The sequence below is a fragment of the Cherax quadricarinatus genome, chromosome 27, assembly GCF_038502225.1.
Source record: "Cherax quadricarinatus isolate ZL_2023a chromosome 27, ASM3850222v1, whole genome shotgun sequence".
NCBI classification, from domain to species: domain Eukaryota; kingdom Metazoa; phylum Arthropoda; class Malacostraca; order Decapoda; family Parastacidae; genus Cherax; species Cherax quadricarinatus.
Genome location: NC_091318.1, coordinates 26,873,205 through 26,889,107, shown reverse-complemented (window position 1 = coordinate 26,889,107; position 15,903 = coordinate 26,873,205). Strand labels below are relative to the sequence as shown.

At 37.8% G+C, this 15,903-nt stretch overlaps 1 protein-coding gene across 1 annotated transcript; it reads right to left on the bottom strand.

Moving 5' to 3' along the window:
* Positions 1-1,381: 1,381 nt before the first annotated feature.
* Positions 1,382-13,730, bottom strand: LOC128691119 (uncharacterized). The gene is made up of 5 exons (XM_053779928.2): positions 13,474-13,730; positions 11,539-11,675; positions 10,094-10,273; positions 7,314-7,906; positions 1,382-2,320 (listed from the first exon to the last, which is right to left on the bottom strand). Exons 1-5 carry the CDS (start codon positions 13,553-13,555, stop codon positions 1,945-1,947), a joined length of 1,368 nt encoding a protein of 455 aa, XP_053635903.2. The 5' UTR covers positions 13,556-13,730; the 3' UTR covers positions 1,382-1,944.
* Positions 13,731-15,903: the final 2,173 nt, after the last annotated feature.

The window sequence follows — 15,903 nt, the reverse complement described above, 5'->3', positions numbered from 1 at the left end:
AATAAAAGTCCTTCAAATTAAAATAAACTCCCCACAGACACCCACACCTCTACACATGGAGCTGTGAATCAACCCCTGTAACCACATATAGGCGAGTACAACAACACATACACACACAAGTACACACGTACATTCTTTCTTCTTCTTTCAACAAACCAGCCATATCCCACCAAAGCAGAGCAGACAAAAAAAAAAAAAAAGTTTCTCTTTTTAACTATTAATGTATACGGAGAAAGGGTTACTAGCCCCTTGCTCCCGGCACTTTTAGTCGCCTCTTACGACACACATGGCTTACAGAGGAAGAATTCTGTTCCACTTCCCCATGAAGATATATGTGTGTGCCTGTGTGCAATCACAGTCAACAGGTGATTTCAGAATATGCAAAACAACCACTGTGAAAAAATAGTGAAATTCCAAGCACTTTCGTGACTTCTCACATTATCAAAGAACTATAAAAACAATACATCAAAGGAAGGCATATAAAGGTCGACACCACATCTTGCCATCACATCCCACAACAAAGCAAACACCTGACGCGTGATGACATCCGACTCATAAGAAAGGAACACTGCAGCCGGCCTGTTGACCCCAACTAGGCAGGTCCTCACGACAACCCACTAACAAAGCACTCAACCCAAGAAATAAGATTTACTATTTGTCCAATGCATAATTAAATTCTTTTTTTTTTTTTGGGGGGGGGGGGGGTCAAATGAAACATTTCTTTGGTGTATACAGTACATTATTTTTTTTTATTTTATTATCACACTGGCCGATTCCCACCAAGGCAGGGTGGCCCGAAAAAGAAAAACTTTCACCATCATTCACTCCATCACTGTCTTGCCAGAAGGGTGCTTTACACTACAGTTTTTAAACTGCAACATTAACACCCCTCCTTCAGAGTGCAGGCACTGTACTTCCCATCTCCAGGACTCAAGTCCGGCCTGCCGGTTTCCCTGAATCCCTTCATAAATGTTACTTTGCTCACACTCCAACAGCACGTCAAGTATTAAAAACCATTTGTCTCCATTCACTCCTATCAAACACGCTCACGCATGCCTGCTGGAAGTCCAAGCCCCTCGCACACAAAACCTCCTTTACCCCCTCCCTCCAACCCTTCCTAGGCCAACCCCTACCCCGCCTTCCTTCCACTACAGACTGATACACTCTTGAAGTCATTCTGTTTCGCTCCATTCTCTCTACATGTCCGAACCACCTCAACAACCCTTGTAAACAGTACATGATATGCTCATATTTTTTGGGGCAAGAGTCAAGAGAAGCGATTTGCTTTTCAAGTCTGGTTAGCGTGTGTGCAAACAGCATAGGATTTAAGATTGAATTGAATTTTACCTCTATTTGGACTAAATGCATTTGTTTGTATGACAGTTTTGTATGTGTGGTACACTGGCACTGTTTGGCTAAAAGTTTTTTTTTTTTTAACACATTCCATGTCAAGGAATGAGGATTCTTTCAACTGTACGAACTTCATAATAAAGATTCATTTATGTTATAAACTTTTCCTCTTTGTTATTTGTATTCGAGTTTTGTTCATCAGTCAAGGAATGTAAAAATTTTGTTTTAATTTTTACAAGTTGGCAACAAAGTCTACTAAAAAGGTTGGTAAGCAGAATACAGGTGACTGATAAGCAAACTTGCTTCCCTATTGTAATAATGTTAGTAGAATTACCGACAACACTTTAGGCAAAAGGACACATGTGCATTAGTCACACATGTGACTTTTACCTAACATTGTTTCCTTATATATCCTTAGTGACTAAACAAAATCAAGGTAAGTGAGGCCTCCAAGCAGAAGACAGAATTCATAATTCCAGAAGAATGAGAAACTAGCCTAGGAATTTACAATGGTTCAGATTCCAAGAGATATACACTGTGTACTAGTAAGCTTTAAAAATAACTTGTACTACAATATATTTAAACTTAAAAGCCTTAACTCAACTTGGGCTTTGGGGGCTTCAGAAACCCTATTTTTCGTAGATGCCTAACAATAAAAGGAGTAGCAGTCAGCGTAATGGCTATCCGTGCTGGAGCAAATACTTTATGAACAGCATATGCAACCACAAAAGTGGCAGCACCTGCAACTCTATCATTTACACTTACTGGATTTGTATCTACATCAATACCACTAGCTACATCTTCTGCAACAACTTCTGCCACACTGTCCTTCTGAAGGCTTTCCAAAGTCACAGCTTCTGGTACACTGGCCACAGTAGTTGAAGTTTCAGTGACTCCAGTAACTGCTACCTCAGTCAACTTCCCTATGTTGATTCCCAGACTCTCAATCACCCCAGTCATATCTACTCCACTGTAAAGAAGAGAACAACAGTCATTAGTGAAAAACATGTTACTATGTAGAAACAAATAAAATAAACAATAAGACAATGTCAACTTTCAAATGTAAATACCCTGAAAAGCTGACCCCACACGTAACACATTCACGTAGCACATTTTCAATACAACATTAATGAAATTTTGTTTAACAATCCCACATTACATTGGATAAAACCAGTACAGCACACCACAGGATTCAAGAATTTCCCTGCCCAAGTGGGAGGAAATTATTTCTAAGGATGGCTACAAGCCTGAGCAGGTATTAATGATGATGAAACAAGTATATTTTGAAAAAAGATGTAGTTTAAAACTTGCATCAGAAAGCAAAGAAAAATGAATGCACCTGGACTCAAGAGACTGAAGAATTGTTTGAGGATACTTCAGTATGCTAAAGCATCAGGTGATTTCTGGTGTAAGCCTAATGTATTATCCAGAATACCTGTGCTTTAGAAGAATAGAACAAAATCACTTTGCTGGTTATTTGGTCTAAAATAATTTTGCATTCAAGGTTCTTATCATTCTTAACAATTTTTATAGCCACCCATCAACTCTTGCAGTCTATCCAACCCAATGTGGAGGTTGTGTTTTCACCACCAAATACATCAACTTTGATACAACCATTGGGTCAAGGAGTGATTAAGACATTTAACCCTTTCAGGGTTTCGGCCATACTAGTACGGCTTAGGCCCCAGGGTTTATGACGTACTAGTACGCCTAAATTCTAGCGCCCTCAAATCTAGTGAGAGAAAGCTGGTGAGCCTACATATGAAAGAATGGGTGTATGTGGTCAGTGTGCGCAGTATAAAACAAATCCTGCAGCACACAGTGCGTAATGAGAAAAAAAAAAAATTTGACCGTGTTTTTGGATTAAAACAGCGACTTTACACTGTATTTTCGTATGGTATTTATTGTTGTATTCTAGTTTTCCTGGTCTCATTTTATAGAATGGAAGACATATTACAGAAATTGAGATGATTTTGACTGGTTTTACAATGAAAAGTACCTTGAAATTGAGCTCAAAGTAGCAGAAATGTTCAATTTTTACCAAAGTTCAAAAGTAAACAAATCATGCCAAGCATCCAAAACACGTCAAATGGCAAGTCTAATATTCTTTCACAAGTGCACTGATATTATTTATACCATTTCTACACTAATGCGGTAGTCTGCATAACAGTAAATCTTCTATTTTTTCCAAGAATAAAAATTCAAAGTGGAAAGCCAAAGAAATATAAGAGGGGCCTGGGGATGTGACTAACAAACAGAGAACTTGTTATTTTAGTGCCAGGAATGTCTTTCTTGTTTATTCTGGACCCTATTTGGAAATTGGCATCTTCTGAAATTTGTGTGAAATTGGCAAAATTGCTAAATTCTGACCATTGTATTGGATAGTTGAAATTGGTAAATGGGTGGTTTCTTGTACTCATTCGATAGAAAAAATGGAGTTCTAGCGAAATAGTTACGATTTTTGTCGACTAGTACACTAGAATTGGCCGAAAATAGGGTTCAAAGTGAGCAAAATCACCGATGCGTAAACATCGTCGAGACCGCTAACTTCACGAGAGCATAATTCCGCAAGTTTTCCATCAAATTTCATAGTTTTGGTGTCATTATGATCGGGAAAAGATTCTCTATCTTTTCATAAGAAAATATAATTTTTTTTTTTTTAAATTTGGGGGACCCTGAGAACAAGTCTCTGAGAGGGCCTGTGGACCCTGAAAGGGTTAAGTGTCACTATACATGCTGGGTACAAAAATTTATTGCAGCCATTGACAGTAGTGTGCCAGAGATCTAGCATAAATTTAACATTGCAGTTGCAATAACTTGTGTAAAAAGTGCATGAGATGAAACTCCCAATCAACAGTAAATGCAAACTGAGGAAAAAAATTATGGCCTAGTGTGGTGCATAATTTTGCAGGTTGTCCCTTAATAAATAGTCAGGTCCAGGTAATTGTGAATCTGGAAAAGAGAAGGCTTGAAGATATGCATAAAGACAAATTAACTGTTTCAAGATGTTCGCAAAGAAAAAACTGCAAAGAAATATTGAAGTTCATTTCTGAGACACAGGAGAGGCAGAACCAGGAAGACTAAGCCTGCACAGATGACATTTCCACAAATGTTCATCAGAAGTGTGAAAATTTTTGAAAAATTCTGAATCCATTTCAGGTGTTGATTTTTTAGATTTATCTGAAGAGGAGAATCTTGTGCAATTTCCATAAACTTTTAGTTTTTGTAAATTTGGGATTCAATTATTTGGATTCAGATATATGAAGTCCTATATTACATTCCAGATTGTAGTAACATCTATACAATTAGTCCTAGACATTATATACAATAATATTTTTGCAAGGCACAGTAAATCAAAAGTACATGAAATATGTCACATTCACACAGACCCTGCCTGGAGGTGCACTACCAGTGAGCATTATGTATTTTTTGGGGGGCAATATTACAGATATCAGTTACAATATCACTGGTGTTTAGTGTACATATATTGTTTTTGTAAAGAAACAAAATTTTAATGAACAGAAGATGGATGAAATAGTGTTGAGCAAAAAAATTAAAAAGGGTGAGAGTTTTGAATAGGAAAGAATGAATGGGAGTTATTCCAAAGCATCTGAAAGAACAAGTACTAAAGGGGTAGTGTTAATGTTAAATCAACAGTTATATTAAGAAAATTATTATAATTAAAATAAAGTGCTAAACCTACTATGGATACAGAAAGAAAAGAATTCAGAATAAGGCAGTTTAGAAAAATATGAAATTTATTTCCTAAATCTCAAAAATAAAGATTTGATCAGTGTGGTTTGATACTGCACTGTTAATGCACTGTGAGAAAAAATCAAGATCTATCCATTTCACCCACTGAAGTGAATAAGTAGCCACTTATCTTAAACACACTTTTAAAGGTGGTTGAAGCCATATACATAATACATATATAAAAACAAGCTTTGCATCAAAAGGCTCTTTAAATACCTATATTAATTCTATAATACAGATAGGCCATCACTAATCTGGCAATCAGTAATCTGGTTCCATCAGTAATCCAGCACTAATTTCAGCTAGCATAACTTCAAATCTCCGGGGTTGCTGCACCAACCTGCTGCTACCGTTTGGTGCCGCTACTTGCTGCATAAGTCATTCCAATTTCTTTTTCTCCATTTGTTATAACCTGCTCACTTTTAGCCCAAGCCATGGTTCCAATGAATGAAAGAAATGCTTCGCACTGTGTAAAGCACATACACCGTACATTGTCCATAAAAGATAAGGTGGCTCTGAACCTACTGTCAGTTGCCATAAGCTCAGCTCACTCAGATAAGCTGTGACCAGTAAATTTGGGCTTACATGTGAGAATAGGTCTGTGTGGTAAGTGTGTACTACATAAAAAAATCCTGCAGCACACAGAACATGAGGAAAAAAAACTGTGACTGTTCTCTTGGTGTAAAACAGTGACCGAGGTGTACAGTGGAACCTCAGCTTACAAATTTAATCTGTTCCATGACCTTGTTCGTATCCTGATTTCTCTGTATGCCGAGTTAATTGTCCTCATTTAAATTAACTGAAATGGCATTAATCCATTCCAGCGGAATTCCTGCTCTCAGGTAGCATGACAAAATACTTCAGTATGACGCTAATATCAACTCTATGGCTTATTTATCTATCACAATTCATCTAATTTCACCGTCAGTCACGGAATTCACAATATGTGCATCATTGTCAATGTTCAGGATTTCTTCAATGTCAGCTTCCTGTAACTCCATTAGCACACAGTCAAGATGAGTAAATAGAATTATCAAAGCTTACTGCTTGGGTAGCATTGAAACTTGAGTTGGGCAAATATTCTGCTAGTGGGATGGATTGTGAAGGACGTGCCTAGTATGGGCCAACAGGCCTGCTGCAGTGTATTATTATTAGTACGTACGTATTATTATAACAATAATATTATTATTATTAATTTAGGGAACTGGAGCACAGATCCAATTCCCTGGATCAAGAGCCCCTCACCAAGGAATCTCCCTTGAGGGGAAATTCGCATCCTGAAATTTTGTTCGTATCCAGAAGCAAAAAAATCGACCGAGCGACTGTTCATATCCTGAAAAATTCGCATGGTGGGGCATTCGTAAGCTGAGGTTCCACTGTATTTTTGCATGGCTTTTATGATTGTATTCTCTTTTTTTTCTTTTTTTTTGTCTCATTTGATAGAATGGGAGATATATTACAGAAACATATGACTGATTGGTTTCACAACAGAAAGTACCTTGAAACTGAGCTCAAAGTAGCAGAAATGTTTGAATTTTGCTAATTTTAAAAAGTAAACAAATGACACCGTCCAATGTGTTTCCAACTTGCCGGTCTAATACACAGTCATGAATGGGTTAACATTATTTATACATTATTACAATAATGCAGTAGTCTGCAAAACAGTAAATCTTCTATTTTTTGTATGAATAAAAATTCACAATGGAAAGTAAGCATAATATAAGAGGGTACTGGAGATGGGATTAATGAACGAAGAAAATAATATTTTAATGCCAGGAATGTCTGCATTGTTTATTCTGGACTATTTTGAAATTGGCATCTCTTGAAATTTGTGTGAAATTGGCCAAATTATCAATTTCTGACCACTTTACTGGGTAGTTGAAATAGGTAAATAGGTGGTTTCTTGTACTCAATCAACATTATAGAAGGAATACATACTAACAAAATAGATACGAGCCAGGTAGATTGGAACAATGGATGGGCCAAAAATAGGGCATAAATTGGGTGAAATCGCTAATGTGTAAATATCGCCGTTGAGTAAAGTGTATTCTAACCTAACCACTCTGTAATCTGACAAAATCACTAATCTGGCATCCTATAGGTCCTGATGATGTTGGATTAATGATGGTCAACCTGTACTCGATTAATGTTTAACAAAAATTATCAAAAGTGCTTTCAGACATGAGAACCAATAAAATTATATATCTCACCTAGATACCAGTAAGTAGCAGATTCCCAGAGAGGCTAGTGAAATTGTGACATGAAACACAATGACTGTCGCTCCATATTCTTTTACAGCTCGCTGTAATTTCTGCTTCGATGTCAGCTGACCCTTAGGATTCCCACTGCTTTTTGTCTCAACAGACTGACTGTCTTGGTTGTTGCACACTGCACATGTGTTAAAATATCTGCTACACCTCTGTGAACCTCTACCACACACAATTCTGTGACATGCTGAAGAATTGTTAGAAATGAGGCACACACTGTTAACATGGGAGGAAATCCATGGAAAGTTTAAACTGTCTATTCTATTGCTCCCACAGGCTGTCATCAGTCCTCTAGGACAAAGTCCATTTTGTCTTGACAAATTAACACACTTCATGGGGGATCCAAGTACCAAACTGCCAAGAGTTAGGAGGGTAGTACCTGAATTTTTCTTAGAGACGATGATGGAGTGGTGGCAGTCCTGGAGGTCACCAGAGACATACTTGTCATCCTGAGCCCACTGGCCACCTGGCATGTTCAGATGCACTGGGGCCTTCCCAGAGATTTCAAAAGGCTTGGGCACATTTGTCTGCATCACCTGGAAGGATAAATAAAAGGAATTAAAGTACAGCAGAATACTGTAACTACTTTTAAATAAAGTGACCTGAAGTTTCATCATCATTATTCAGATCAAGAGGTATCCAATTTTTCCTCTGTAGCCTCATTTCTTTATTTAATAATATAAACAATGGAAATAAAATACTGGTAATACTTTTTTTTTTTACATTGGCTATCTCCCAATAAAGTAAACATTCACTATCATTCACTGAATTGTTATCTTCACAAAGTGAACAGACATTACAATTCAAATGACCCCTGGAACTGTAATACAGCCTCTCCTCACTTAACGACAGAGTTCCGTTCCTAAGACTAAGTTGGTAAACAAATTCGTTGCTAAGTGAGAAACATACTGTAATGGTAGTGGGTTTGTGTCAACCATGTTTGATGCACCATTTATAACATTTCTGGTATATTTTTAAATGTTTATACAGTAGTGTACTGTATATTGTAATAAACAGAATAGAGGAAATCAGCTCTAATATACATCAGGTATGCATACTGGTCAGAGAGGCCATTGTAAGTCTGAGTCGTTGGTAAATGAGTACAGTAGATCCTCCATATTCGCGAGGGTTAGGGAATCAAGAACCTCACGAATCTTGAAAATTCGCGAATGTTTGGTGCGCAAGTATGATGTAGGGAAATATAATAACAGCATTTACTTACCCTATCAGTACTGCTTCCTTAACCTATTGAATCCCGAACAATCTCAAAACGCATGAAAACATCAGTGGGCAGCGTTTTCCTGATCTTTTTTCCCGCATTTGTTTGGTGGCTGGGTATTCACGAATATTCAAAGCTCGCGAAAGTGGAACTCGCAAAAGTGGAGGGCTAGCTGTACGCTGCCATGCGAGGCGAGGCTGTATCCTCATCCCTCCAGAGTGCAAACATTGTAATTCCCACCTCCAAGGATTAAGTCTCCCAATCGCAATCCTGAATCCCTTCATAAATGTTACCCTGCTCACATTCCAATATCACTCCATGGGTTCAAGCCCCATCTGTTCTGTGACTTGGTTAATAATATCAAGTTTTATTTTCAATGAATCAGCTGTATCCCACCGAGGCAGGGCGACAAAAAAAGAAAAACAAAAGTTTTCTATTAATATAATAATAAAAACGAATCTTCCTTTGTAAGCCATGCGTGTCGTAAGATGCGACTAAAATGCCAGAAGAGGCTAGTAACCCCTTCTGTATAACTACTAAATTTAAAAAGAAAAACTTTAGTTTTTCTTCGTAAGTCACTCTGCCTCGATGGGATATGGCAAGTTTGTTGAAAAAAAAAAAAAATCCAAAATGGTAAATGAGATACAATTTTTTGTAGTGCACAGCACAATGCTTCACCTTTAAGCACTAAATAATAAAAATTAATCCAATTTAACAAAACTGACAAAATACCTGACTAAGGGGAATGTTAGTGCAATACAGCAATTACTAAATAAATACTGACAAGGCACTTGCATAAGAATAAACCTGAGAATCAAAAATTTAATCACTTCCACACACAGCTGCTTACACATTTTATAACATAAGAAAATTTAAGTCTTTTCTGTAAGAATGGATGGTACTGCTAGAGAACATGGTTCATAATACCAAGGAACTTTTGTGCTGAACTCAAAACTGAAAGGTGGCCAGAATATTTATTGTTGTTGCTTCTGATAATTCTCGGTTGGGAACAAGGAAGAAGGCCTGTACACAACCCCTTCCAAGAGGGTTAGCCCTCTCTGGAGAAGTCATTACTCCCCCTTCAAGAAGGGTAATATTGCCCCCCTTCTAACTGGAGGTCTTTCTCCACATAGGCATTTAAAAACAAAAGTAAAATACACATACAGTACACTGGTTGGAGAGCTGGTCCTAAGTTCGAGCGGTCATTAAACAGGTAGGTTGTTAAGTGAGAAGTATCTGTACTTGATAATGACAATAAACAACTATGTTACTGGTTTATGTATTTACTATACTGTACTTTTTATCATTATTCTAGAGTGTACATTTTTCTACTTAAAAAAAAGTTTACCATAAAAGTGTTAAACCAGCAGCAGCCTATGTCTGTATGATGTTCGCATAATGACCAAATTGCCTTACGATGCATTTTTCAGAATGTATCCCTGTCATTAAGTGATGCATGACTGTATATACATATGTAGTAAACTAAAAAAAAACAGTAACTCACAGAAGACAGAGAAACTGTGATGCGTGAATCATAAACATCAACATGAGAGTCAACAGGGAGTGTTCCAGTGTTAAAGGCACCTCGTGACCCTTGATCACCCATGAATCCTGAGCCAAACAAGCTGCCCATCTGATTCAATTTGGAAGAAATATCTCTGGTGCGACGGCGAGAAAAACGAGCCTGTAGGAAAGAAATTTTTTTATTTTTTTTTTTTTACAAAACTTTATATGTACTGTATCTAGCACAATAGAGAAGTACCATATATAATTTTTGGATTTCCCAAAACTGAAATAGCTTAAATTTTAAAAACTGGAAACAATCACCTTAAATAGAAATGTCGAAGAACACTACTTGAATATACTGTAAATTCAGCAATATGAAGTCACTTATTACTTTATTCTAAATAATGAGACCTAACCATTATGCATGCCTTACATGAGGTTTTTATAGTCAGGTCTTATATTGAGGTCTTAAATTATGTTACACACAGCAATATCTTATATTAGTCTTCTTAAAACCCCAATTTACTTTTGTGTTATGCCATGCCACGTTCTTTCTTTTTTAAATCAATTGTAAACTTAGTTATAGTTCCTTAAACTAAAGACTTGTTTTGAATTTTTAATGTTAGACCAGAAAGATTCACCAGGAAGTCATTCCTGGTGCAGGTCTTCTCCAGGGAGAAACCCATCAAATTTATAATACATTACCAACACTGTCACACATGTGACTGATTTAATAGTCAAGTGAATCCTAATACTGGCCTTTTAGACTAGTATATTCTATATTATTACATTCATTGAGAGGGGGACGCTAACTCTGTAGGGATCATGCAGCACCTGGTGGAAACGGGAGGCAATCAGGTTCAATCCAAGGAAGGGGAGGCCAGTCCAATTCCTTGGTTCAAGAGATCTCACCATAATCAAGTTACTTACCATGCGAGGATTACTAAATTCTATAAACACACCACATCTTAAGCCCAGCATATTACATTTATATTCAATATTTTTAGGCACTCCTTATGTACTGATATCCATTTCCTAAATATTACAACTTTAGACCTGCCCTACCTTTTAAACTAGTATAGTCATAGTTTAAATTATGTACAAATTACTATGCATAATTATAATTTTTTTGGTTTTGCTACCTAACCAAATTTAACCTAATACTATTTCAAAACATGTGCATCTTCTAATAATAATTATTTTTTAAGCCTAATGAAGATAAAAACTGATATGAAGAAAAGCTAATTTTTTTATAGCAATGCCTTTTGCCTGTGAAGCTGGACTAACTACTCTAACTCTTACAGCAATGCCTTAAGAACAGCTGCAACATTTATATATACCAGTTTAACTTACAACACTTAAATTTCCTATACATCATTTTCAGTAAACAATCAAATGACAATCATCAGAAACTCTCCTCCTGCTATTTTAACTTAGGCATACCTTCTCTGATGCCTGAATCTCCTCTACATTTGGTGGCATGGGTATGCATGATGGTCGTGCAATGGTCATTCCACTAACTGCCTGGTGCATCTTCTGCTTTTGCTGCTGTGGTTGCTGCTGACCCTGCTGGGACTGTTCTGGTAAAAGAATGCTTCATTCTCATACCCATCATCTACTTTTCCTAATTCTGAAGACTTACACATGTAGGCAGTCTTTCTTTACACATTTATATCTACCACAACTTTTATATTTACTGCAATATTCAACTTACGTACTATACGTTATCAAAAACAGTAAATATTTTTACGAAGTACTATAATATCTCTCCTTAATCTTTCTCAGTAATAAAATGTACAGCATAGCTCCGTGTCTTCCTTTGCGGATGACACCCGGATTACCACAGCAGTGACCTCCATCGAAGACACCACTAGACTCCAAGCGGACATCAACCAAATCTTTGAATGGGCCACTCAAAACAATACGAAGTTCAACAAGGAGAAATTTCAACTACTCAGATATGAGGAAACTTGAGGAAATTAAAAATATATCAGGGTATACGACAAATTCTAATCATACAATAGAGCAGAAAAGTAATGTGAAGGTCCTGGGAGCAATAGTCAGAGGACCTCACCTTCAAAGACCACAACAATGTATCTACCTCATCTGCTAGGAAAATGATAGGATGGATAATGCAAACCTTCAAAACTAGGGATGCCAAGCCCATGATGATTCTCTTCAAATCTCTTGTGCTCTCTAGGCTGGAATACTGCTGTACACTAACCATTCCCTTCAAGGCTGGCGACATTGCAGACCTGGAGAGTGTAAAAAGAACCTTCACGGCACACATAAGTACCATAAGGCACCTAAATTACTGGGAATGGTTGAAGGTCCTTGATCTGTATTCCCTGGAATGCAGGCAAGAGAGATACATGATAATATACACTTGAAAAATCCTAGAGGGATTAGTACCAAACCTACACACGAAAATCTCTCCTATGAAAGCCCGAAATGCCTAGCCATGCTAGGTATTCTAGTGGCACCCTCTGTAATTAGTATTTTACTATATGTAAACCACACAATAACCAAATTCTGTAAACTCAGCATTGTAATCCTTATAGAGAATAAACTTTGAATTGAACTGAATTGAAAAGACTCGGCAGGAAATGCAACATTCCTCCAATGAAAAGCAGGGGTGACACGAGTACACAGAGACAACACAATAAGTCTCAGGGGCCCAAGTTTGTTCAACTGCCTCCCAGCATACATAAGGGGGATTACCAATAGACCCCTGGCTGTCTTCAAGACAGTACTGGACAGGCACCTAAAGTCAGTACCTGACCTGCCGGGTTGTGGTTCATACATCAGTTTGCATGTGGCCAGCAGTAACAGCCTGGTTGATCAGACCCTGATCCACCATAAGGCCTGGTCTTATAACGGGCCGCGGGGACAATGACCCCGAAACCCTCTCCAGGTATAAACTAGCTTATCAAAACCCACCAACCTAAAATATCCTAAGGTAACTTAGCCTTACTCCGTCAGTGGTAGATATGGAACTGGTGTACTTTTTAACACTAAATTAGTCTTTGTTTAGGTTGTGATTGCCCAGGAGCATCAATACTAACTGATGATGGCCTTAATATCCTGAAAGTCCCAAAATAAATATAACTTTTGCTAATATCTCGCAAATAACAATTTGTCACTGACTTTTTTTAGGTTATCTTAGGTAATTTACAGTGTATGATAATTGTATTTATGTATACTTACTGACGTGCTTATATTTAAAAAAAAAATGATTTTTCAAAAGAACCTGATCTCCATAGTAGCCCTCTTAAGTCTATGTATATACAAGTTCTCTCAATGTCAGAAAGGTTATAGGATATGCAGAAAAAAAGGTAAAATATTTAAAATCAGAGCATGTAATTCTTGAAGACTGACCTGGAGCCAGAGTGTGTTTGTGTTGAGCAGCCCAGACACCAACACCCCATCCTCTCACACTCCTCATCATCACTATAGACATGTTGAACCACTGCCACTATAACACACTAGAGATACACTGCAAGTCTGAGAGTTGCACAGTGCAGATAACTAGGTTGGCACTACACTCACAGTAAAACTACTACTGGGTTGAAGATAATGTCAGCTGGGGTAGTCAAGTGGTGTTACCTGGCTCCTCCCCCATCATACTGCCAATACTCTCCTTGGAGATTATCATTTCCTTGCTTTATTCTTTTTTCTCGGGCCAGAAGCTCATTCCAACTTGAATGTTTGTAATGATAATGATTGTCAGTAATAATGTAAAATGTTTACTTGTGTTATTTCAGGTTAATAACGTGTTATTTCTTACAAAGAGATAGGTAGCATCCTGCAATACCTTCACAGTACTATTATTTCCCTTGTTACTATGCTATTTTCTCAAAACACTATTAAGGCATATCTGTTTCGTTCTATAAGCCATGGTGCTACCCACAGGACTTTTTTTTCAATATTGCAGCCCGCCATCGCACTGTATATAAGTATGTAATTTCCAACTAAGTGAAAAGGACCCCAGTGAAAATAAGTCACTGACTTTTTGGGTTATCCCAGGTTCTCTACACATATGCTGCTATATATGGTAATCTATGTAACTGTATTTGTGTATACCTGAATAAACGTACTAAGTGATTGGTGTCTCCCCCGCCACCAAATGGATATTAACAGCCACTTAATAACCTTTCATAACGTCTTGTCTGTCTTCAATATTCATTTACAATCTTCATTATAAACTGGAGAGAGACAGACAGACACTCAATTTATATCTCCAGTTTTGTAGTCCATTATATAAAAAAGCTATAAATAATTTAATCACATATGAACAGTTTCAAAACTTCAAGTTAACTTGGCACCAGCCTAGACGCCTGCTCGTCCGTTCTGGCACCACACTGGTAGCTTGGCTGGCACTGCCCTGGGACATGATGTGAACACGTGGGGAATCACCTGCCCATCAACCTCCCACTTGGAATATAAGAACAATAAATATAATTTAGGGTTATCTTTGAAAACCTCGGTCTCTTAACTTTCCTCGAGTTATTGCTAGAGTTGGCCTGTACATTGCAGAGTCACTTGTTTGCACAGAACTGCTAAATGCCTCAAATGATGTAGTGGAAGTTTTAGCAGTAAAGATCGAGAACCAAAACCTAGTCATTGTGGTAGTCTACAAGCCTCCGGATGCAACATCCCAGCAATTCCAGGAACAGCTGTTAAAAATTGACCACTGTCTGGAAAATCTGCCAGCTCCTGCACCCAACATCTTGCTCCTGGGGGATTTCAACTTAAGGCACCTAAAATGGAGGAATATAGCAAATAATATTGTTGCAGTAATAACACCAGGAGGCAGCTCTGATGAAAACTCACACTCACACGAGCTTTTAAATCTGCACAAAATTCAATTTAAACCAGCAAATAATAGAGCCTACTAGACTGGAGAATATACTAGACCTCATCTTCACTAACAATGATGATCTGATACGAAATGTCACCATATCAAAAACAATATACTCAGATCACAACATAATTGAGGTTCAGACATGTATGCGCGGAGCCCCAGACCGACATAATGAGATTAGTCACGAGGGAGCATTCACCAAATTCAACTTCAATAACAAAAACATAAAGTGGGACCAAGTAAACCAAGTCCTAACCGATATAAGCTGGGAAGATATACTAAGCAACACAGACCCCAACTTATACCTAGAACAGATTAACTCGGTGGCACTCGATGTATGCACAAGACTTATTCATCTAAGAAAAAGGAGGAGATGTAAAATAGAAAGAGACAGGCGTTCCCTTTACAGGCGACGGAAAAGAATAACAGAGCGGCTAAAAGAGGTCAATATATCTGAAATGCATAGGGAGACACTGGTCCGAGAAATAGCAAGCATCGGACTTAAGCTAAAGGAGTCTTATAGGAGTCAGGAATCGCGGGAAGAACTAAAAGCCATAAATGAAATCGAAAGAAACCCAAAGTATTTCTTCTCCTATGCCAAATCAAAGTCGAGAACAACATCCAGTATTAGACCCCTACTTAAACAAGATGGGTCCTACACAGATGACAGCAAGGAAATGAGTGAGCTACTCAAGTCCCAATATGACTCAGTTTTTAGCAAGCCACTAACCAATCTGAGAGTCGAAGATCAAAATGAATTTTTTATGAGAGAGCCGCAGAATTTGGTTAACACAAGCCTATCCGATGTTATCCTGACGCCAAATGACTTCGAACAGGCGATAAATGACATGCCCATGCACTCTGCCCCAGGGCCAGACTCATGGAACTCCGTGTTCATCAAGAACTGCAAGAAGCCCCTATCACGAGCTTTTACCATCCTATGG

What these genes read in the sequence shown, in the direction of transcription:
- LOC128691119 (XM_053779928.2), bottom strand. Translation starts at nt 13,555, where the DNA reads ATGTCTATAGTGATGATGAGGAGTGTGAGAGGATGGGGTGTTGGTGTC. An exon ending in TCACAGTTTCTCTGTCTTCT is followed by an intron (nt 7,907 to 10,093) that starts GTGAGTTACTGT and finishes TTATCCTTCCAG; the next exon opens with GTGATGCAGACAAATGTGCC. An exon ending in TGCTACTTACTGGTATCTAG is followed by an intron (nt 2,321 to 7,313) that starts GTGAGATATATA and finishes TCTTCTTTACAG; the next exon opens with TGGAGTAGATATGACTGGGG.